General features: G+C 37.4%; 1 protein-coding gene across 3 annotated transcripts in view; it reads left to right on the top strand.

Moving 5' to 3' along the window:
- PARG (poly(ADP-ribose) glycohydrolase) overlaps positions 1-22726 on the top strand; it is a 61582-nt gene that overhangs the window by 10900 nt on the left and 27956 nt on the right. For 2 of the 3 annotated variants that reach the window (XM_030453766.1, XM_030453764.1), the window contains exons 7-9: positions 1307-1381; positions 13128-13220; positions 13778-13935. In XM_030453766.1, coding sequence (XP_030309626.1) covers positions 1307-1381; positions 13128-13220; positions 13778-13935 — 326 coding nt within the window. The remainder of the gene's footprint in view (positions 1-1306; positions 1382-13127; positions 13221-13777; positions 13936-22726) is intronic. The other variant, XM_030453767.1, reaches the window with a different exon arrangement.

Here is a 22726-nt window from a genome sequence, read left to right as displayed (position 1 = left end):
AAATGAATTATCTTTTGTAAGACTACACAAAACTGTGTTTGTCCAGTTGTAACTGTTAGTTTGTAGTAAATGTAGTATGTAGCTTTTACTATAACCAGATAGGGGCTCAATGGACAAGGTGAGAGAGTTTGAAGCAGTAACTGCTTACACCAGTATACTCCACTAAAACTGCAACAATTCAAGCTGCTAAAATAAATACCTGAACATTTTGGAGGCTAATGCTCTGTTAAACTTTATAAACAAATAAGTGTTCCCCTATCAACTAATGAAACTTTGCTTTAATAGTATTTTATTTGGTATTTTTTCTTAAGTTCTGTGTTTTTTGTTGTGATGGGCCTATAGAATTTTGTTGTTTTTCTGATTCTTTAAGTTCATGAACTGGTAAAACTTCTGTATTGCTGGGGGATGCTTTTCCTCTAGAATCACAGAATAGAATCATAGAATCTTTCAGGTTGGTAAAGACCCTTGGGATCATCAAGTCCAACCATCATCCCTACTCTATAAAGTTCTTTCCTAAACCATATCCCCCAACATCACATCAAAATGACCCTTAAACATCCAGGAATGGTGACTCAGCCACCTCCCTGGGCAACCTATTCCAGTTGTGACCACTCCTGTGAAAATTTTTTTCCTAATGTCCTGTCTAAACCTACCATGTTGCAGCTTGAATCCATTTCCTCTTGTTCTAATTCCCTGTGAGAAGAGACCAGCACCAACCTCTCTACAACGTCCTTTCAGGTAGTTATAGAGTGATAAGGTCTCCCCTCAGCCTCCTCTTCCTCAAACTGAACAGTCTGAGCTCCTTCAGTTGTTCTTCAGAAGATTTATTCTCCAGGCCCTTCACCAGCTTCGTTGCCTTTCTCTGCACTCACTCCAGCACCTTGATAGCTCTCTTATATTGAGGACCCCAAAACTGGACACAATACTCAAGGAGTGTGGCCTCCCCAGTGCTGAGTACATGCGGAAAATCACCTCCCTTTGGTATTTTGAAAGTCAGGAAGCATGGGGTAGGGAATGTTTATGTTGTGTGTGTAGGCAGATCCAAGCATGCCTTGTCTTATTTTGTGCTAGGAGGAAAAAAAAATGTAGGCTCAGTGCTAAATGTAGGTTGAATGCTAAACCTAAAATACAGGATCTGGCATCACAGAGTCACACCATATTAATATAGTTTTATGGATTTTGGTAGGCTCTGTAACAGGTTTTAGCCACTAGATGGTACTGTTCTTTCAAAAAGGAAATTTCATAAAATTGTTTTTCTCTGTTAATGGGTATCTGCCAGCTTTATTTTCTTGTGGTCTTTCTCTAGGAGGCTATACTGAGATACAATGTTGCTTATTCCAAGAAATGGGATTTCACAGCTCTTACCGACTTCTGTGAGAAGGTAAATAAAGTTGATTTAAAATAGGAAGAAAGGTAAAATATAAGTAACTACTTTTTCTATATATACCAAGACTTTTGGCTTTATTTCCATTTTCAAGTAAAGCTTTTGCAATTATCGTCTTTGTGAATGATGATCTTTGTTATTTGGCTTGTAAATTCAGTTGAAATTATGATTGTACTTTATGAACTGGATTGTTTTTAAATCTTCAGCAGGTAATTTGGGTGCTTCACTAGTAGATAAGGTTACTGAAGATAAGGTGAGAAATGCCTTTTGTCTATCAAAACTAGTTTAATAAATTACGTTATTATTTCCAGTGTAATGGTTTCTTCTTTTAAAAAGTGTTGCTCTCCTTTTCCTTTTTTAAACAACTTTAATCATTATATTACAGTTGTGTTTGTGTGGACTGTGCTTTGTTGGTTTAGCAGTAAAATTCGATGTGCTGAGATGCTGAAAATAAAGCCTTTGAAAGATTAGGTTGGTTTTTTTGTCTTTGCCTTTCCACCTGGAAGAGTTGGAAAAGAAAAGTTGATAGTAGGTGGCAAATTTAAGTAGGACTATTACTAATGTGCATCTTGACAGGTAATCAGGAACTATGCTAATTTAAGCCATATGGGAGATTCAATGAGATGCAATAGACATGGTTGTATTTTTTCCTGTCAGCTTAGAATTGCTTTAAAAACGCATGGGAGGGGCTTGATAGGCTATAGTAAGGTTAACTGGAAACTAATTTGATTTCAAGTTAATTTTATTAGTTATATATGTTTATGGGTCAAGGGTTGGACTAGATGATCTCTGAGGTCCCTTCCAACCCGGCTAATTCTATGATTCTATGAAAAGAAGTGTCTGCCTAATTAATCTCATCAGGAGAACTGTTCTTTCTATTGCCTCTTCCCATTGTGTATAGGGACTACTATTTAACAGAATGAGTTTTGTTTTGCATGCAAAACAGGATTGTGATTACTGACAAGGCACCTATAAAATACCAGTTTTATCTCATGTGCTAGCCATGAGAGCCACTGTGTTAGCTCATCTTGCCAACTTTGTGCTCCCTGGTTTTCAGGTTGCAATTTTGAGGCTGTCAACTTTTGGCTCCTGTTGTACTGCCTGGTCAACTCTTCACTCGTGTGTAATGTTCAAATTACTAGAATCTTTTATAAGTACAAGGAAAGTATTTAAAAATCTGACTTGGGGATGTGTACCAGATTTGCATCATATTGCCACAAATGCAACTGAGCTTGTTATGATATCTTCATGCATCTTAGGAGTTTGGAAACGTGGTGATGAGATTGAGACCATCAGCCAGGGAAATTAAGTACTATCAGCTGTGTCCAGAGAAAAAAGGAACTTTGTATTGGGCATCATTCTTTCACTGGTGGTGAAAAGGCAATTTCTGTTTCTGATGATTTACTGATGAGGTTCCCAGATGGAGGGAGAGATGTTGCAAAACCTGGAACTTTAGACCAAGGTGAGGAGTGTGCATCAGTGCATTAAATAAGGAACAGGGAAGCACTCTTAAGATGGTGGCTCCTTATTAGACCACAGGAAAACTCTTCTCTTACCCTGGTTTTGTTTATTGAGTATATTGAGTGTAGTGAAGAGAACATGTGGAGGTGGATACATCTCGTAGAGGCATACTTCAGTTTTTTATATGATTAAGGGATGTGTGAACTCTCCCAAATTTTGTAAATTAATATGTCAAAGACCACAGTCTGCTTAAGTGAGCAGATACTGAGTGAAAAGTTGAGATCTCTTCTGGAAATCACCTAAATATACCAGCTGTAGTGACATGTAGCTTTTGAAGCGAGTTAATGATGAAGGGCTTACCATTGGATTGTGAATTTTCTTGTTTATTTTACAATTTTTAGGGAACAATTTTTAGGGAACTCTTTTAGGTGATGTTTTCTCAGCAAAAGTTGAGGGGTTGGTTGAAAGGAAAGCTGGCTTGAATAATGAGCCCCAAGGGTGGGGCAGAAACTCGGCAAAGGAAGAAATAGTCACAAATATATATTAACAGAAAAAGATAGGCAGCGTTTATGATCTCAAATATCTATTTATATTTTTGGGAATCATTGACTTCTTAGCTAAGAATTGAGAAGGGAGATGGATCTGTAAATCTAATGGTGTCTGTTTTAATGATTTGAGGCCACTGTGTTAGATATTACTTCGATAGGTCTGTGTTTGGTAACTTATAAAGTACCATTTATTATTTTATCTTCTAATTCTGGACATACCTTATCTATTAATCTGTCTAATGCTTTCCTGTCAGTCTTACATTGTATTTTATGTAGTTTCCTTCCAAGTTGCACAGTCAAAATATGCATTATTTTAAAATCTTACTTGTAAGATACAAATAAATTTTCTTGTAATAACAATAGTCCCCAGTTTCATGGACTGAAGTTTGTTTTCCACTAAGATTAAAATACTTTCATCTTTCTTAACTACTGGGAAATAAGTATGTATACGAGCCAGGATTTTTTTCCAAAACAACATACCCTGGTGTGTATAGGCTGACCAGTTCTACCATTTGTCTAAAGTGTTGTCAGAAGAGGGAGCCCTCCCATTATTTTCAAAAGATACTTTTGGATGATGGTAAATACATGGAAGTAAAATTCCAATTTATATAGTGAATTAAGTTGGGAAGTTTGGCATTTTAATGTTTTTAAAAAGTTCTCAGCATCCATCAGTGATGTACATAAAGCTCTTTGTGGATTATTTACTTCAGACATATGACAATTTTGTTGTCTTCTACAGGATTTCTACACTGTTTTATTGATTTGTTTAGTCATCTGTTTGTTAATATTGCAGACAGGCTTAAGATTTATTCAAGTTGTTACTTAGTGGATGAAAAATATTGGTGCTAAAATTTTCCTCTGACTTACAAAATTCTTGTCACTTGGAAGTCGAGGAAGTCAATCCTTGCATCCTCGCATCTGTTTCTCCAGAACTTACCTAGAAGCCAGAAAGGAAAGAATAAACAGCGAGTAGAAAAGGAAATGGGAGGAAACTGCTGTATATGGAGCTGTCTCGGGACCCATGATGTGTTGTAGACAAGCTTTATTTCTGTGAATGATGATAGGTTGGGAATTTATTACATGGTTTTGATAAACACTGCTATGTACTGTAGTAGTTTCAGTTTTTCTTTCAGGTAGATTTGGCCTTCTACTCCAAGGAAAGACCAAATTCTTTTGCTTTTTCACAAGAGTATGAAATAAAAAGTGTTGTAAGGTCATTCAAGGCTGATGTCTTAGACTAATCTGTGAGAACAGCAACTTCATTTAAAGGGCGAAGTAGGGCTTTATCATTTAAGATAGGCATATGGTCTGTTGCTTTAGATTGGGCCTGCTTGTTCTGGACCTGCTTTGTTTCTTTTTTATTGCTTTAAAGTGTCTTAAAGCTTAAGCATAATTCATATTAGTGTTGTTTCATGAACTTTTCCTCATTTCCTTATTTTGTGCATCTCTCCTGCTCTTTCAAGAACAGAGGTATATTTAAATCTGAAAATGACATGACTTTGTATAAGCAGTGCATAACTTTAAAGGTGATGCTTTTGAATTTTGTTTTAGTTGTATAGGGTACAAGAACTTATCCCAGCAGACATCAGTGATAGAAAAGAACTCTGCAGGCAAGGAAATGACAGTGGGCACTTTTATTGCTCACAGGGTTTAATTTCTTTGAAATGAGAAGAACTGTTGCTTTAGTTTCAAAAAAAAAAAAACAAACAAAAAAACCAAACCCAAAGCATAAAGCTCATATGCTTTTCAGTTTTCACAAGCAAGTTATCTATATTGTAGACTTTCCTGATACACACTTCAGTAAAAGGAAAGAATTGGATCTTGTCATCTGAATTTAGATGCTCTTGCTGCTTTTCTCTATATGGAAAGCATAGAGACTAGTGTCATGTATGCAGGCTGTTGGCATTTATGATTGCCCAAGTATTTGTGTTTGTAAAGTTCCTTTGTTAAGTAATGTCTGCATGCCATTCAGTAGGGAAAAGGATTAAATCCAGTATTTAGGAATGTCATTAAAAGACAAACTGTAGTCTCATGTGGTTACTCGTGTATTGGAAATGGCAAATAGTTTAGACATAGTTTCACTGATATCCTCAGAAGCATAGACTGAAGACTGAAGTTTATGTAAACTTGTGTGGCATAGGCTGATTGTCTCTGAGCTTCTCTAAGTCCTCTGAAAAATGGGTCACAATACAACTTGCAGATGCTCACATATCTATAACTATTTGTATGTTTATTTGGACTCTTCAAGCTTGATCATTTTGATGGAAAGTTTGTGTCTATATAATGGAGAAAAGACACCAGTCCTGACTCTTCTCATGGCAAAATATGTAACAGTTTCCATATGAGGAACACCTCTATGATGACTGTTGTAGGACTGTTTCATCTTTTCTTCTTGGTTAAAAGAGGAGGAGTGGGTATACAGTGGTGTCCAAAATGAATGTAAGGGAAGGTGAAGAGGAAATGACTGTCAGTTCTTCTAGTATGGCAGTTAAGGGACAGCAGATAAGGGATTCAAAAGCAGACAAGACTGATTACTTAGATACTGAATAAAAATGATTTGAAGTTCCTTGGTAGGGGATGTACTATGGCTTTACATTGGGTTTCAGAGGAATTTAGAGACATTCCTGTAGAAAGAATCCATTCATGTCCACACAGATACTGTGATGGACTCTGGAAATTCCTGAAACTGATTATTACAAGTAAAAAGCATTGTGAGGATGTGCTGCTGGCTACTTGCTTTTCTTGCTGTTAGACATTTCCAGGTATATTTTGTTTATCAGTAGCAGACAACTTGTGAAGCTTTCCTGAACTTTTGTCCATTTTTACAATCTTATGACTTTGCTGGGTTGAAATGGAGCAGCAGAAGCAACGTGTCACACAGACCCCATTGTGGCATAGTACTAGTATGAAACATTGCTCATAGGAAGGCATGGGGATGTATATGCTATCTTCTTTTAGAAGAACAAAATAATAAAATCAGTAGACATGTCAGTTTTTCCTGTAAGTTTTGTGGTTTGAGTGAGCTGCTTGGAAAAATGATTGCTGTAATCATCAATACTGGAAATAGAAGGAATTTTAAAATACCAAATTGTTCTGGTGACTGGGTTTTTGAGAAATTATTTTTATAATTGTCTGGACAGTACTAACAAAAGTGAGCATTGTACAGAGATGTCAGCACTACAAATGTAGGCTTTTAAGCAAGAAACAAAATGTCCCAAGGCTGAAAATAGCCTATCCATTGCTCCTTGCTGGATTTCTTTTTAGTCCAGATATTTTCAAATAATTTTCATTACATCAGATTACCTTTTTTTTAAATCCTTACTGAAAAGGTCTTTTGAGTGTGCAATGAAAGGTTTTCTTTTCACAGTAGCAGAAGCCAGTTTGTTCCCATATGGAACAAAATGTGAGCTTTTTTGAGGTGGAGGGAATATGCAGCATTCAAACTTCAGAAGCTAAACACTGTAGAGGAGAAGTAGCACTGAGTACTGAGTTTTACAGGCTTATTGTTAGTTAAATGTACTCTCTCAGCAAAGCAGCTGAGCATCTCTTAAATGGTGTTTTGTAAGCACCACCTCAGTGATGGTTGCATCAGACTATGGACTGAATTACCAGGGAAGGGACATCCACACATACCAGGTGTAGAGTTTTAATTGTACTGTTTGTGGATATTTAATGCTTTGAAACAATGCAAAAGTACATCCTGTGTCTCTCTTCTCTAGTTTTTCATGGTATGGAGAATGTTCTTGTTTAAAAGAAACAAATTTAGTAAATATAACTGTTCTTGGTTTAGGAGCTATCTGCTGATATTTACTTGTTTTATTTTAGGGGCAGGAGACAGATGAACAGAGATTTCTTTGCTTCCATTGGCATATGTGTGAATCTATGCAGTTATAGATGCCCATTCAGAGATATCTATCACAAATGACTAAGAGAAGTTCCTTTTTGTTTTGGTGGCTTTCCCTTGTTGCTTTGTTCCTTTAAAATTATTTTTTATGCCTGAAGCAGTCAGAATAAACAAAAACTGATGATAGTCCAAGCTTTCGAGAGAAAAACTCTCTGAAAAAGTGTACACAGAAGTAGGGAAGCAATGAAGAAGCATTGCCATTGTTAGGTTGATTACGAAGGCATAAATTAAGTGCAGTGTAACTATTTCCTATTTTTTCCTGTTTTTTCATCTGAAAAATTGTGTTTCTTTATGTTGTTTACTTGTGGAGTTTATTTGTTGCCATGCATTCTTTAAAGACATTTTGCAGAGGTGGGCAGTGTGTGTATTCTTGGAGGTGGTCTGAGGGTCTTATTTGGCCTATGTAATCTGAATCACCAGATAATTTTCTAAAGATAATGGTTATTTTGGGTCTATATTGCTGTCAGTCAGTCAAAAAGCAGTCTATAAATCTGTCAAAATCTACAATGCTATTGTGTTTAGTTGATCTTTCTTTTTCCCCTTCTGTCTGAGCTTGAATTTTTGGGGGTTTTTTGGTAATGCTAAAGAAAATACAGCTTTCCTTGGGCCAATAGCTATGTTGTCTCATGAAGCTTCTAGTGCCAAGGTTACCAGTGTCAAAACTGACTGAAAAAAATTGCAGTTAAATATCTGATGGCTTTGGGATGCTTTCACACTACAGCTCTTAGGCGATGGTTTTAAAATCATGGCACTACTATGGATTTTTTCCCTTAAGTACTGTGTTAAGTGAGGTGAAAGTTTGAACCTGGGAACTGATTGTTTGTACTTCTCAAGTGCAGCTCAACAGTATTTAGAAAGCAGTATTCAATTTTTCTTCCAGGACTCTGCCTCCCCTTTGGAAATGGTTGTGGTGCTTCTGCTGGTGATAGAACTGCTTTGCAAGAGTAGACAGGGAGAGTCTGTTGGTGGCCTGCAGAGAATCAGGGCTGAGATCTCATTCACTGGCAATAAAAAAGATTGAGGTTAGATTTCTAGAACCTTGGTAGTATAAATTTGGGGCTTCTAAACCATTAAGAGGAGATGGAAAAATAAAGATACGTCTTCCCCTTAGATATAATTTAAATGTTGAAAAGCTTTGGGAACAAAGGTGCTGCTGTTAGGGGTGTTTTGGATTGGCAGAAGATGTGAATGAGCCCTCAGGGAGGGAAAAATTAAGCACAAAGGATTAACCTCTGCCTTGTAAGCTGTCTTATTTTTTCCTTTTGAAGTGTCAGTCTGTGGTTTTGATAAATGTCAGAAACATTCTTCTCAAATAAGGTTCTTCCTGCATAATCCAGTGTTACAGGTTTTTTTTTTCTCTTCCCTCCAAAGATTACTTTATCCTTCCCCTGGTTTCTAATCAGACAAGTGCTCAAGAATTGGGATTGATTTGACAGCTCAATGTATTTCCTGCAGAATTAGTTTGTAAGGAAACTAGAGGAGGTAAATAAAGTAGTTTATTCTAACCTCCTAGTGCTTTTCAGTGAGAAGAGTTGTAACTGGTACCTACCTGTCCTTGTAGCCCTTTGACAAGGGGTGTGACTGGTTCTGTTTTCTTCTACCAGCCACCTTGCACACCATCTAGTAAAGCAAGACTTTTTGGTAGGTTGGTTCAACTAATGTAGTGGAAGGCTCTCCCTGCCTTAAGTTGTTTTCCAGTAGCATTAGCAAGCTGAAGGATTTTGGGAAACTATCAGATGACCATGGGAGCTGGTAAAATGGGGTGTGTGTGTGTGTGTGTGTTTGAGGGGATAGAATGACATTCTCTCAATCCCTGTCAGCAGCAACAAAAAAATAGAGTATGTAATGTGACTTGAAATACGAGACTGCATTTTACATTAGTAGCTCACTGAGTCCTAAAGAGGGTTTACCTTGAAATAAATAAATGTCTTAATTCAGTTCTGTTTCCAGGTATTCTCTGCAATTGTTTGGTTCTCCCACTATGGCATTTGCATTGTGGGATGTCTGTCAGGTTGGGTTGTGGTGTCTCAGCACTCTATTGTGTTGCTCTGAGCATAGCTGAAATTATGCAGTGACAGTGCTTGGTCTACAAAGGTGCAGCTCTGGTTTCCTACTGGCTCAGTGGTCAAAAGAGGATGAGGGCAAAGCAGCCAGGTGTTTGCAGGTGTTCTTTTCCATAGGAACCACATAGGTATATTACCTGTACAGGACAAGTCCATGAATGGACAGGGTAAGTTGTGCTCACATGGATGTGACTGTGACTCAAGTTTACTCAAATCTTTTAGAAACTTAAAGCAAGGAAGGATAAGTGTTTCTGACTTATTGCCACTGTTCAGCAGTGGGTTTATAGCCCCAAGATATAAATATGAAGCACAGGACTGAACAGCTCCCCAAGGAGTAATTTTTTAGGTTTTATTGGCTGCTGGACTTACTTTGTTTTGTTTTTCATGTTGTTTTGTTTTTTGTTTTAATAGCAGCTGCAGTTGAGAAGCAGAGTTCTTGAATTATGTACTTCACAAAATACATGTTTTGTGAAGCATGGGAAGAAGCAAACTGAGCTTGAAAACTATTGCTGTCTTTTCCTGCAATATTTAGGAGACCTTTGTCTAAACACAGGAGTATTCTAAATGGTGCTACTTGGCGTTTTCGTTATGGAGCAGTGCAGAATTAGGACTCTGGCAAAATCTGTGAAGTCACAATGATCATCTTAAAGTCCTTCTAAGTAGCTTTGTGAAAATGTAGTAAGTCTTTCATGGCATCTGACACTGGTCACAAGAAAACCCACCTTATTTGTCATTTACGTGTAAGAAGAATCTTTCTGAAGTCCAGTGAGAACAGTTCAGGGCACTAACAGCTCCAAATTTTGAGCTTTTCATTAATAAAGAGCTAGTGAAAGTCATATACAGAAATAATGTAGAGAGGAGTGCATGTTCTGGTACATATTTAGGAAGGTAAGGAGGAGGAAAAGTAGAATTTCAGAGTTTAAGTGACCTTTGTAGTTGTGCATTCTGTATCAGAACTGAGCTGTGCAATTGCTGGATCTGCTTCTGTTTTGGGAAGCAGTTGCCTCATACTATTATTATATTGTTTTCAAAGAAGCATAAAGAAAAGGTTGAAGTCTTGACAGCTATGACAAAGTCTGGTGCCATAATGTGTCACCAGATAAGTGATACTGTATAGTCTGTGGCAGTCAGCAAAGCATAGCGGCTACTGCTTATGTGTCAACTTCAAAGGAGAGGAAGTGTTACCCAAAGGGGAGAGAATATCAGAATTTGACAATCTGGTAGACCTATGAGGTTAAATGTCACCTTTTGAATAGATTTAACTTATATATTCATTCATTCATCTTGAGATCTGAAATGTCAGCTTTTAAATGCTTATTTTATTACTTTATGGCACTTGAAAACATTGTGCCGAAGAACAGAGCAAAGTTACCTGCTAGAGCTTATGATCAAGATTTGGACATAATTTTCAGTATCTGACTTACACGGTATAAACATGTAAGTGCATATGCAGCCAACAACAGGGGAGAAATGTTTATTGCTTATTTCAGGTTTTTTAACCTTAAAAAAGCCAACCAAAAAAAAAAACCACACCACCACCAAAAAACCCAAACAGTTGACTTTCAGTAAAAAGTTCTATATTCCTGGATCCTTTTGAATGATTTTTTATGTTTCCTAGGCTTACTGTTCTCTAAAAGTTCATGTTTCAATTTAAAACTTTAAATTTAAACCCTATTTGTTTACCCTCTGTGAGCAGCATGCATAATGATGACAAGTAATTGTGCAGGTGTTGGCATTGCTTTATTTTATCCCCTTCCCGACCATAAATTGTTAATCCTTTGAGCATTTGTTTGTGTTTGTTTTCTTTTAAACTTTCTGAGTACTCATTCTTCTGAGTATGGGAATGAATAGAGCAGAGATACTTCTGTAGTTATTTTAATGTTCTTGGAAGACAGATGTTATTAGCCTCCCAACAATATTTTCATCTTGTTTATGGGGAGCAGTATGCAGAGGCACCATATTTTCCTCTTCTCAAGACAACAGCCAGTATCTTTCTGTATTCTGAGGTCTGTGTGAAACTCAGCATTGAAGTGTGAGTTACAGAGTGTCCTGGTTTGGGCCAGGAAAAAGGTGATTTTCTGTCTTGTACTTTTGCTTTCAGCTCAGTCTCTTGTAAGTAGCTGCACTTGCTGAAGTTAACAGCAAGTTTCTCAGGCAGTGTCTGCCTCTAGGACTGGTAACACTCCACGTTTATAGGTACAGCCAGGAACTGGTGTGCAGAGTCAAGGGCACTGCTTAGCTCTGAGGAACATTTTACCCTCCACAAGGAGAGAAGTAGTAAAAAGGGGGAGTAAAAAGGCTCCTCTGGGGAGCCCTCCTTTGGGGAGCAACAGACAGGATGGCAGAATTTGACCAAACAGAGTATTGCATCCCATACACCTCATACTCAGTATATATTTGAGGGATCACAATGGTCAAACCCCTTCCTGCTTCCCCTTCTTTGCCTGTCCCTGTTTGCTTTGGCATCTTGGGAGGATTCTGCCTGCTCCTCTGCCTGTGCTCCTGATCCCTGCCAGCCTGAATCTGTGTGTTCCTGCCTCCAGCTCCCAACTGCTGCTGACCCCAGGGGTCCAGCCTGGACTTTCCCAGGGCTGCTCTGCAGCCTCAGTGGTGATGTGAGAGTTACTGGGGGGAAGAGGGGAAGGAACATGGTATCAATTTTCCTGTATGTTTGTATAGATTTAGTAATTTTTCCTATTTATCATTGCTGTTTCATTAGAGCTATGTAGTTTAGTTTCCAACCCATAAGTCTCTCTCCCTTATTCTCTCTCCTTTCTTTATCAGGAGGAGAGGGGGATTAATAGAGAGCATCTGTCATTCAGTTTAATTGCCAGGCCAGTGTTAAACAATGACACAGAGCTTGGATTGTCTGACGCAAAAGATCACTTAGAAGACAGATCTTATCTGAATGTGTTGGCTTGATAGGCTTGGGCAGCCAAAGATGCCAATGGTGGGCTACAGAGTGTCAGGAAGGCAGTGGGGAATAGGACAAGAAGGGGTTGATGTGACTTGGTTTTCAGTGCCAAAGCTTTGAGAAGCTTTGTAAAACATTGGTGTGTCCATTTTCTTCAATGTTATTCCATCTCAGGGTGAACACTAGAGCAGGTAGAGGGGGTCAGCGAAAATAATTGTAGGCTCCTGCCTTACAGGAAGAGAGTGAAAAGACTGCAACTTCACACGTGGGATCAGGCAGGCTGCACCTCTGATGTACTTAATCCAAATGGCTATAGTTCTTAAAGGAAGATGGTGGGGATGGGCCATAGAAAGTGGCCAGGCTCTCTGCTCTTCTTACATAGCATTTCCTGTTGCTGCTGCTGCAGAGCACTGCTCTTGTCCTAGCTGTTCATTTCATATGTTCTTATCAGAAGAGTTTCACAGGATTATGATCTGAATATGAACCTTAAGAAATCTTTCCACTACTTTTGTGGCTAGGTAGTGATTGCTTTCAGCTGAGAATTTGGTTGTTGTGGAAAGAATAAAAAAATAACTCAGTCAAGGTTTCTTGGTTCCTTCTTGCCCTTAATCAAGGATACTTGGTGTCATGTTTACTCAAATGTAGCTTTTAAGAGTTGTGTCTGTATTTCAGTTAATTGATAATTGCCAAGTAAACCACAGTGAGGTACTACCATGAAAATGCTACCAATTTGCATTGAAGCTAATTGGACTTTGGTTTTTTTTTCTCTTGTATGTTTTGGATGGGTCCTATTTTCACAAACTTTTAATATCATCATCTTTTTTTTTAAAGTCCCTTTCTTTCTTTTTAACAGGTTCTTGAAGATGCAGAGGCTCAGCATTTGTTCCAGTCCATTCTTCCTGATATGGTGAAGTTGGCACTCTGTCTCCCTAGTATCTGCACCCAGGTGAGTAAAACGCTGCCAGCTAAGGGAGTTTATATTAAAAAACCCTGGCTAGAGTCAAATAAAACTCAAAACTGAAGACCAAAGTGAAGCTGAGCTGTTTGTTCATTCTGTTTAAAAAAAAAAAAATAAAATCATGCACTTCTTACAAGTATTATCAGCTGACAGCATTCCTTAAGGGTTCTAACTATATACCTATTGAAAGTGGATTTTCACTTAAATCTTTTAAGATTGCACAGGATTTGTAACGTCCTGTCTATTTTTTTCTCCCCTCCGTTCCTCGTGGTTTTGCTTGATAAGTTATGGTTTTTTTGGTGTTCCTTTCTACTACTGATTAGAAATCTGCAGTTTATCAAGCAAGCTTTTTTCTGAATTGTCTTTAAGGAACTGTTCTTGACTTCAATGGTGCTGCTGATTAAAGGGTTCACCAGTGGCCTAAATTACTCTTGCTCTAATTTAACAAATGTAATTTTGTGCCTCTGTTTTTTCTTTCAAAATTGGTAAGCTAATTATTTTTCTCTCTCCTGCCTCTCCCTTCCCCTCACTTCTTTTCTTGGTAGCCAATACCTCTACTGAAACAAAAGATGAATCACTCCATCACAATGTCACAGGAACAGATCTCTAGTTTCCTGGCCAATGCTTTCTTCTGTACTTTTCCACGTCGCAATGCGAAGTTGAAGTCCGAGTATTCTAGTTATCCAGACATTAACTTCAACAGGTATGGCACTCTGGAGTAAATGGAGCTGATAAACATTCAATTAAAATATTATTATCATGGAGGGGAGAAATTCATTGTTTCTTTAATATTACTGTCACTAATTTCAGCAGTTTCTGGTTACCCCTAAGGGACGAGAAAACTGCACCCATGTAAGAATCTTGTGTGCAGGATGATGATAATCCAAATTTTCCTTTTTTTATGCATGCTCATGCACAAACATGCTCTTGCTCTGCCATAATTACACAATTCTCTACCCGATCATATGCCATTCTTCTGTGAATGGTGTGTTTCATTTGTGCTTCAGATGTTCTATATGTGTTTAAATTAAATTTCAGTGTTACGTCAGCCACATTTCTGTTGCTTCCTCTGTGTCAGCAGTGATCTGCACCTTAAGTTAGGTCAACAGGACTTGATTCTTCAGCATCCATGTCTTGCCATTTGCATGTTAAGATAAAGGCATCCTCAATAAGAATTTAAAAATACTCTGATTTCTAAATGAACACTTAATCCTTTTGTCCTCTACATCAGATTACAGATTTGATTAGAATTTTTTCTTTATATCTTTTATTTTTAAAATGTGCTTCTTTCAGTTTTAAACCAGGGAAGAGCATGGTGACATTTCTTGCTGCAGAATACTGTGCATTTGTCCTCTTCTGTGCATTCCCATACATGTCTGTGTCGACAGAACCTTAAGTCTATCAGTCTGGAGCTTGGATAGATTGAGTGGGCATTAATGTGCTATGCAATTCAGCATACTTTTCAACCATTAGTTCATAAATACAAATAAAGGAAAAATACCCTCCAATACCATCCAAAAATACTGTTAAAACAATTTTATGTTCAGAGCAGTGAAAGAAGATGGTAAGTTCTGGAAAGAGTTCTGTTTGTACCAGCTACAGGCTTCTAGCTAATTTTTATTTTTTTAAAGGACTTAAAGGTACCAGGTTTTGTTAGAACTTAAACAAGCTAGAAGTCAAGCAGCTAAATTCCTCCCAGCTACAGCATACAGTGCTGCTAAATCACTGGAATAAATTCATATTCTCTTCTATGAACTTTACACAGCAATGTAGAAGTCACAGTACTACAGTGTAATACTAGTGATTAACTGAGGACATAATGTTTTGAACTGATTTTAAATAAAAAGCCTTGGGAAATTATTAGGTAAATAGTTTCCTGCTATATACTTAAAGAATGACCAGTATGAGGTATTCACTATTCAGGATTTTCTGCTGTATTCCAGTCAGTCCTTCTGTGTTTTCTGACTTGGCTTCATAGTGCTACTACTCATGGTAGGTGCTAACAAGGTTATTTAAAGGGGTGATACAGCAGATGATCTTTTAGGCCTTCCTTTTGCATTATACATGAGGTAATGATCAGCTTTTAGTTATATAAAAAGCCATTTTTATTTGTGTAAGTGCAAGAATATTGCTGCAAAACTGGGAGAAAAGAAGGGAATCTTGTGTCCCCTGTTGTTCCTCAGTGTTTGCCAATTTGTGATTTTCAAGTAATTCCAGTTTCCTTCTTGTTTTTACTTAACTAAAATTTCCCCCACTGTGTATTTTTCATGATAATGAGCAGAGGAGTTAAGTAGAATAGAGGTGTGAAAGGCAGTGAATAAGACAAGAGTAGGATAGAGGCAAAGTCAGGATTTGAGGTCCTGGAGCAGGTCCAAAGGAGGGCAACCAGGCTGATGAAAGGACTCGAGCACAGACCCTATGAGGAGAGGCTGAGGGAGCTGGGGCTGTTCAGCCTAAAGAAGAGGCGGCTCAGGGGAGACCTCATCACTCTCTACAACTCCCTGAAAGGAGGTTGGAGCCAGGTGGGGGTTGGTCTCTTTTGCCAGACGACTTTCAACAAGACAAGAGGGCAGGGTCTCAAGTTGTGCCAGGGGAAGTTTAGGTTGGATATTAGAAAGAATTTCTTTACGGAGAGGGTGATCAGACATTGGAAAGGGGTTCCCAGGGAAGTAGTGGATTCTCCGTCCCTGGAGATATTTAAAAAGAGACTGGATGTGGCACTCAGTGCCATGGTCTAGCAACCACAACGGTGGTTCAAGGGTTGGACTTGATGATCTCAGAGGTCCCTTCCAACCCAGCCAATTCTATGATTCTATAAAAGGAAAAGCAGAATGAAGAGAGTGGTAGTTAGAGTACTACAAGAATGTATACTGTTTTCTATCCTGCTATTGTATGTAACCTGACAGTTAATCTAAAAGGAGGGGGGGAAGGACAGCATCCTATTTCTTTTTCCTCCTCTTGGCTCTGGATTTTTCTCCTCCTGAGTAGGTAGTTCACTAGTGGCAAGGACAGACAATAAACATGTTTCCAGTTACTGTATCAGACTGGTAAAAGCTTCAAGGCAGTAGGCAAGGAGTGAAGTTAAAATGTTTGAGTATTTTTGTTTCCCCCTCTGTATAACAGTGTTTTGGTGTAAGGACTTTAGAGGCTGCTGTTCTGCTCTGTCTGCTTAGGAATGGGAATAACAAATTGTTCCACACAGCAGCCCTTTCTCCCCACAGTATTATGATCTGCAACTTTTTGCAGACTTAGTTCTCAGCATAATTCATCTGCTACACAACTGTGAATGAATGACTTGGTTCTTTGGGTACAAAGGAATTATCTGCCATGGTTTCCTAACAAAGCAAAATTACTGAGTGGATGGGGATTTTTTTTTCTTTAGCAAATGTGGTGTTCCTTGATTCCCTTGTGCATGCCCTCCTTGTGTTCATACAGAAGGCTTCCTCCCCTCAACTGGAAAAAAAAATTGTGTCTTAAGTTAGACACACAACTGTGTGAGCTATTTCTTTCTTGTGTTTTCAGTTTTATACAGCAGTCGTTTTAAAGTGTACTTTATGCAGACTTAAGCATTAAAACCTTTTTTTACATTATTTCAGTGCTGTTCTGTCCCCTCCTCACTGTGCCTTCTCCCCAATTTAGGTTTTTATTCAGTACTAACTAGCATGTTGTGACTTCTGCCTCTCTTCCCCCCAAGATATAAATGTGTTCGACACAACAACAGGCAGCTAGTGCAAGATATTAAGAATTCACTCTTTTTTCCTTTTTGCTTTATTTCCTTTGGTTGTTTGGGGGTTTTTTGCCTCTGTTAAAGATTTCTGATGCTTGACACATGTTACTTCAGTGCTTATGTCAAGTTGCTTGAATGCTTGGTGTGTACCAATAACTGCAGCTGCTTGGAAGGAAGGCCATTTGATGTGTTACTGTTAACATAAGTGCTTTACATCCCCACTCCTGCCTGTTTTTCTTGTCAGATGAGAGGAAGAAAAAGTGAGCATTCCTCTTTTGACACTGAAACACTTAGTTTAATAGTATGTTGTGACACTGACTGTCTATTTTGATTGTTCATCATGCTTAAGGCTGAAAGTCACTTGTGTATAATGAAATAGTATTTTAATTGAACTCTTCCCTTTTGTATTTGGCAAGGATGTTCTTATTACATTTCTTAAGTCATTAATAACATAATTTGAAATGAATTAGTAAAATTGAATTTGTACTTTAACTTTGAGACCTTTAGTATTTATGAATTCTAGTAGAATGGCATCACGTAGACAAACATAAGATCATTCTAAATAGCATAAAATACTGCTTCCATTTGAAATATTAAGATAAATTTAAAGAGTTCAAATTTTCTTTTTAAAAATACGAATTGGGCAGCTTTATGCAAAAATACCCCATCACAAAAGAAAAATAATGAAAATTTGCCATCTTACTCCTCTTACTGATAGTTTTTTTTTTCCATGGCAGATGTATGCTGATTGAATACAGAGCATGGATAGTGTGGCATCTTCTCAGTTCATCTGCAACTTTGATGGTTGTTCCACAGTTTGAAGTAGTATCTTATAGTGATGCTCATAACTAATCTTCTTTATGAATAGCTTGTGGTTTAATGTAGAGTTTTCATATAAAATAACAATCAAATATACCAAAGAGAAGATTGAACTATACTTTCTTGCATTTGTCTTTCATAAGATGCTGCTGTGGATATAATCCACTGTCACACAAGACTGTGCTGTGGAAGTTTTTCTTTCTCCTGCTGACCAAGTTGTCAAACCTGTGTCTTAATGCTACAGAATTTCATTATTTAGGAAACTACCTAGTTTGATATGTAAAAGTAAAGTATAAGGAAAAAAACTTCTACAACTTTGAGTCCAGGGTCTGGATGACTGAAAATGGGACAAGGACTGACTTCGCTTTTTGCTGTGTTTTCTGCTCCAGATCCATTCTTAGCTGCTTTGTCAAGTAACTCCTCTGTTTTCCTTTTTCAAAAAACTACTGTACTTAAACTAGAGATATGAAACATCTATAATAGCTCCCATCTAAGCACTTGAGGTTATATGAGTAACTGAAGGCAGTATGTCTAATGACACAAGCTGGTGGATCTGCTGGCACATACATTAGTGGATGCTCTGGTCTGACATTGCTGTTGTTCCACTAGGACTGAGTTTCTTAATCTTAACCAACCTTTAAAGTAATTTCAAGGGACTGGACCTCCTGCTAGTTAAGATACATGTGTCTTTTTATGGAATGTATAGTAAATGAAAGGAAATGGGCAAGCTACATACTATTTTTTTTCCAGGAGAATTGAAATCCAATTTACCAGTAATGCAATTGTATCTTCATAAACAACATCAATTTTGCAACACTAATGAGTATTCTTGGGGGCATAAATGATCTTGTGGCTGTGAACTGAGCGATGCATTACTCCTCTGAAAAGTGATTCTGGGTTGGCAGAGTTTACAGACGCTGATCCTACAAAACTGATATTCATGCTTGCTTTAGATCTATGTTCTAATTCATCTTGGATTGATTATTTTTTAGTATAATTTTCTGAAAAACATAAGATCAACATTTTGTGTTAAGTGATGAAATTCTCTTTAAACAGAAAGCTGTAAAAGGACAGTATTGACACAGAACTCAATCTGAATGTTATATCTTGTTAGCCAATGTAGCTATTTACTCAGGAACATACTTTTACCATGGTGTAGAATGTCTTTCAGTTTATATCCTCAGGGCAAAACATTTTGCCTCTCTCTTCCTTGGTGTTGAGTACTTGGAGCTAGCATCTTACCATTTCATCAAAGTCAAGTATAAACCTGATGTATTTTAAGACTCTTAAATCATAGAAACTTGAAGCAGGTTTATAGTTCTCAGAGTTACTTGCCACAGTAAACAGTGGTACAAAAGGAAAGTCACAGACAATAGAGAAGTTGGCTGTCTGAGATACTTTTTACATGTAATTACCAACAAAATGACATTTAGTTTTTTGTTTAAGCAGATCTTAAAAGTCACTGTTTAACCTAAAGCTGAAGTTCTATTAAACGTAATGTTGAACAGTATGATGTTCTTAGCTTTGAGATGGTGACAGCCCATAACTATGACACATGGCAGTAAATGATTGCCCATGAGGTGGAATTATTGAATGTATTGGTTTTCTCCCACTTGATACCAAGGGAATTCAAAAATTCTAAATTATGTCCTGTATAAGCAGAGAGAAGGAAGGTGATTTTAATACAGAAAGATGGAATTCATGTTAAGTGGGAGAGACTTACATGAGGCAGAAGGAAAGCAGAACAGAGGTTACTGGACCCAACTTCTGTAAGGCTGTGCTATGTTTTTCTATCAGGAAGTGCAAAATCTCAAAAAAGGCTTTTTTTTTTTTTTTTTCTTTTTTGCTTTTTTTTTTTTTTGTGCTGTCAGCTGGTTAATTTGTCTGCTGTTCATCTCTCTGAAGAATCTCTTATTTGGATTATTCTGCTTTTGACTTGGATAAAGGCCAAATTTCATTAATTAAAGCATGGATACTTTGCATACCTTTACTTCTGACACAAAATTTTTTCAGTAGCTGCAAGACTTTCTGGTAGGGGCTTACATTTTTCGTTGGATATAGGTAGATTTAAAAACTGAAATGCTAAGGTTTTTTCATCTTATATTATGTAATTGAAGTTTAAGTACTTAAAGCTGTCAAGGGCAGTGGTCTCCTGACTTTTGTGGTTGCACATCCACATCAGTAAAACAGTTTTGAGCATGAGCCACCAATGTAAGTATTTTATTCATCAATTACATACCTGTGCTATTGTACTAATATGTTACATTCTAAAATATAATTGCACCCAAGAAAAAGGAGGAGATAAAGATGAAATAAACACCATTTTAAAATATTTCTATTTTTTGAAGGGCACAAATATTTTCTTCCTGCATCCTAGTGGACTGTCTCACACAACCTCTAGGGTGCTTTGGAGATTGAAGTGGGTCTGAGGTGTTGCTTTTCACAAAATACAGGCATGTGAGCAGGAATGAAATGTTGTGTAATTAGTTTTTCTTCATAAGGGGAGTGTAAATGGTAGCAATAAAACACTTGTTGCAGCTCCATTCTTGATGAAAGGTCCTTGACCTGTAGGTGACTGAAACTACCTCTTTTTCATTCAGGTGAGGTTGTAGTACTGCAGCACTCTGGTTTAAGGGGCTTAGAAATATTTCAGGGGGTACAGGATGGATAGAGTCATCCTATCCAGTGCATAATCAATGGAAACAACTTTCTTGGCAAATACCTCAGGGAAAAGACACAGGTAATTACCATAATTCCATTTATTCCTACAGGGTGGGCTGAACTGCTTCCATGTATTTAAAGAGAGAAAAAAATTGTTCTCTATCCTGTGCAATAATGTTATGAGCACACAATTATATACACATTCCAATGCTTGCATGATGGGATTCTTGCTCTGGACAGATATTAATGCATACAGATTTCCTAGACATTAGATACCCTCATATCTATATGTAGCCCATAACATGCATGTGACTAAAATTATCTTATGCACAGTTGAATAAAAATGTCTAATATTGTGATAGAACCCTTACTGAAACAAAGTGCTTTGATCAGCTGTGCTTAGCATTGCAAAGCAAAGCTTAAAAAAAATGCTTCATTACAAATGTGAGACTGTTTTTGGAAAAAGGAGACTTTTATTTTTGTCTTCTGTTTTTGGGATTACATTTTGCAGAAGGAAGATGGAAGAGATGCTTCTTGTGTGCTGCTCCCCAGTGCAACTGATGTAATCCTAAATGAAGAGGGGTTTCGTGCCATTTAACACTATTAGTTTTTCCTTTAGGATTCTGTTTAGCAGGATGAAATAGTAGCAGCTCCCACTGAGATTGCTAGCAATTGAGCATGCCCAGCCTTTTAGTGAAAGTAACCCTTGGTAATATGGAGAGTTATAAAAGTCTTAAGTAACACACATGGGTAGTATTGCCACCCCTTTATGTATTTATTGCATAAACTTAGGCATTGAAGTGCCACAAGATACAAAAAGTAAGGCTCTATTTTATTCTGTTTTTTCAAGTGTTTTGTCTATATATTAGACTAAAGCTCTGCACAGTGATTAGCTCTGTTCTTGAGACTGAAGGTAATGTCCATTCAGTATTTGCATTTCTGCCTTTACATCCTTTCCCCTGCTCAGTCATTCCATTTACTGGCTTAAAATTCATCCATCAATACTAATTCCTTGTAAATCTTTCTTCCACTTTTATTTGTTGGAGAAAAAGGAGGTTTTACTAAAACGTCTTGCATTTGTTTAGATGCTGTGTTATCTTTAGTGAGATCACACTAAAATACATGAAACTTCCTGCTGCCTTTCATAGTTAAATTCTATACCACAAGTATACCACAGCACATATAAAATGCCATGGGTTTATAAATGGGAAGTGCTCTTAGTGGATTATCCATATGGATTATCCATACTGCAAATTTTTGCATATTGTTGCAGCATGGACAGCTCTATGAATCTTATGTCAGGTTCAGATTTCAATGTAGAGATGTGATTATTCTCTTGGAAAAGAAACATTCAAGGTGAACCCAGCATGGGGATGGGAAGATACAGGCTGGGAATGGAAATACTTAACACAAAATTATTTGGGAGGTTAAGCCACATGGTTGTAAGGCTTCCTTCTGCTTGTAAAAATTATTGGAGCCATTCCTTTAAGGAATACCATGGAATCAATTTAGCTCTTCAGAAATTGAATTTTAGAAGCAAACTTTACTGTATTTTGATTACATCTTAATATAAAACAATCTATTTTGGAACTGTTAAGCTGGTTCACCTTTTCCCTAGTAAACTGTGTGCATTCCAAGGTCACTTTTTTGTAGCTCTAAATATTAAATCATATGGATGTTGCTTTGTTGGAAATAAACCCTTTGAGGTATCTTGAAGATTTACAGCTTGCCTCAGTACTCGAAGGATTGCCTAGGAGCAGGTCCTTTAGAGCTCTTGGCTTCAGCTTTCTGAGGTGGAAATGTTGGTTGAAAATAAGAGTTTGCAGTCACTGTGACTGCAGAAACCAGAATATCAATTACATTTTTAAAATGCTTTTTTCCACCCTAAAATTTTAGGAAAAAGCTGATGAAAACCAATGCACTCGTTTTTGTAAGAATCAGTGAATTAGTATAGGCTGCCTTGTAACTTTACTGTATGTTTACTGACAGTTATTGAGTGATTTATTAGAAATTTATTTTGTTTTTTCACTATCAACTCTTAGCATTTTATTTCTCTTTAGAACAACTGAATTAAGCACCTGAATATTTGCTAGGAAAGAGTTTTCATTTAGCCACAGTGAGTAACAACGTGCTCTGTGTTTTCCTTACTTTTTAAAATATCTGACCTTGATTCCTTGAATATTTAAGTGTATCTCTGTACAGGTCTTTTATTTGATTAAATTGCCACTACCCTGGTTTGGAAGCCAGGGATGAATCTTCAGTTGTTTGGTGATCAGCACTGTGAGCT

Source organism: Calypte anna, chromosome 6, assembly GCF_003957555.1.
Source record: "Calypte anna isolate BGI_N300 chromosome 6, bCalAnn1_v1.p, whole genome shotgun sequence".
NCBI lineage: Eukaryota > Metazoa > Chordata > Aves > Apodiformes > Trochilidae > Calypte > Calypte anna.
The sequence above is the reverse complement of the archived record's forward strand: the minus strand, read 5'-3'. Positions and strand labels throughout refer to the sequence as shown.